Genomic DNA, 1988 nt, shown 5'->3' with positions numbered 1-1988 from the left:
CACATATATATTTTTATTATAATATTATAAATAAATGAAACCCGAAAATATATTCGGTCTTTCACCCGAGGTATGTTGGTATATGTTGACATTCACCCTGGTGAATCTCGACATTATCAAATTTCGATCTTTCACGAGATAGCACATATACATATATATATATAAACGAATACACGTATATACGTGTATGTTTTAGGTACCTTACAATATCACCGGTTGGTTAGAAAAGAACAAGGATCCCTTGAACGACACTGTGGTAGATCAATTCAAAAAATCAGCAAACAAATTGCTGGTTGAAATCTTTGCCGATCATCCAGGACAATCCGGTGATGCCGGTGGCGGTGGTGGTGGCAAAGGTGGACGCGGTAAGAAGGGTGGTGGTTTCTCAACCGTATCCTCGTCCTACAAGGAACAATTGAACAACCTGATGACCACCTTGAAAGCAACGCAACCCCATTTCGTCCGTTGTATCATTCCTAACGAATTGAAACAACCGGGTGTCATCGATTCACACTTGGTCATGCATCAATTGACTTGTAACGGTGTACTTGAAGGCATTCGTATCTGTCGTAAAGGATTCCCCAACAGAATGGTCTATCCTGATTTCAAATTGCGGTAAGAATTCCATTTTCTTAACTTCTTTTTCTTTATTTTTTCTTTTTTTTCTATCCCAATAGCAAATTTTCAAACCCCACAAAAAAAAAAAGATACCAATGATAAGAAGAAAGGAGTGGGAGGGTTGGGGAGTGCAAGATAAATAACACCAATTCGTTTTCCTAATTTGAAATAATTCAACTTGGTATCTTTTTTTTTTTAAACATCATATTATTATATAATATAATATAAAAAAAATGTACGAACGTGTAGGATTTTAATTACGATTCTCAGGCCCCCGGCCGTGGGGATCACAGATTCTCCCCCCCCCCTTGACCCCCTAAAGAAATGTTTTAGCATTTCAATGTACCATTTAAAAGTTTTAGGGATAATTGGCTGGTTTGTTGTTTGTTTGTTTTTTTTTTTTTAATTCTTTTTCTTATATAAATAATAAAACAATTATTCGCGTTGACGGGAAAGTAATTACACGAATAAAAAAAAAAAAATGTTTAATCCTGTGGTCGAACAGTTACATGATCTTAGCACCGGCTACTATGGCAGCCCAAAAGGAACCAAAGGTTGCAGCTGCTAAATGTCTTGAAGAAGTTGGTCTAGATCCAGAAAGCTATAGGATTGGTCATACAAAGGCTAGTTGAATAAAACAAAACAAAGTAAAAAACAAATTGACCCTTTTTGGCCCCCTTTAGGCCCCCCCACCTACCCCAGAGCCCATTTACCCTGAAATAATTACACACACACACAGATTGCACATAAATATATTATTCCAAAATGTTTTTCTTGGATTCTATTGATAAAAATTCTATATTTCAAGATAATCGAGTAGATCATTTTTCTAAATTATAAATTAATTAAATTTCTAATATTTATAAATTATTTATTTATTTATTATTATTATTTTCTTGAGACAGAGAGAAATCAAACGATCCATATTAAAATTAACAATTCCCGATCGGATTGTAATAAACGATTAGATTAATTGTTTCTTTTTTTTTTTTTTTCTCATCCTACGTTTAATAAAAAAACAAAAAAAAAAACAAAACAAAACGGGATGTAAACGATACAATTGTCGTTCAATTTTTTAAACTTGGAATAATAATTTTCGTGTAGCCCAAAAAAAAAAACACAAGAAAAACCAAAACTTCGAAAACGATCGATTGAAAGGGCTCCCCCAACCCCTGTCCCCCCCCCACCCATCGTAGTAGTTTGAATTGCAAAAGAAATTCGTTTGATGAATACTCCGTAAGCCCCCCCCCCACCCTCCAACCAGTTTTATAAAAACCAAAAAGTAGATTTGTAATTATTGTGTGACAACAAATGTATGTTTATGTTTTATCAACCCCCCCCCCCTCCGCCCATTCATTTATTCGTTGAGA

General features: G+C 34.8%; 1 protein-coding gene across 1 annotated transcript in view; it reads left to right on the top strand.

Moving 5' to 3' along the window:
• Positions 1–1265, top strand: part of LOC106791960 (myosin heavy chain, muscle-like) — a 3746-nt gene extending 2481 nt beyond the window's left edge. The window contains exons 2-3 of the mRNA XM_014758019.1: positions 197–615; positions 1124–1265. Of these exons, the coding sequence (XP_014613505.1) occupies positions 197–615; positions 1124–1250 (546 nt within the window). The 3' untranslated portion in view covers positions 1251–1265. The remainder of the gene's footprint in view (positions 1–196; positions 616–1123) is intronic.
• The last annotated feature ends 723 nt before the right edge of the window (positions 1266–1988 follow it).

Source organism: Polistes canadensis, unplaced genomic scaffold, assembly GCF_001313835.1.
Source record: "Polistes canadensis isolate GaletaPanama2010 unplaced genomic scaffold, ASM131383v1 scaffold_360, whole genome shotgun sequence".
In the NCBI taxonomy this organism is placed as follows: Eukaryota; Metazoa; Arthropoda; class Insecta; order Hymenoptera; family Vespidae; genus Polistes; species Polistes canadensis.
The sequence above is the reverse complement of the archived record's forward strand: the minus strand, read 5'-3'. Positions and strand labels throughout refer to the sequence as shown.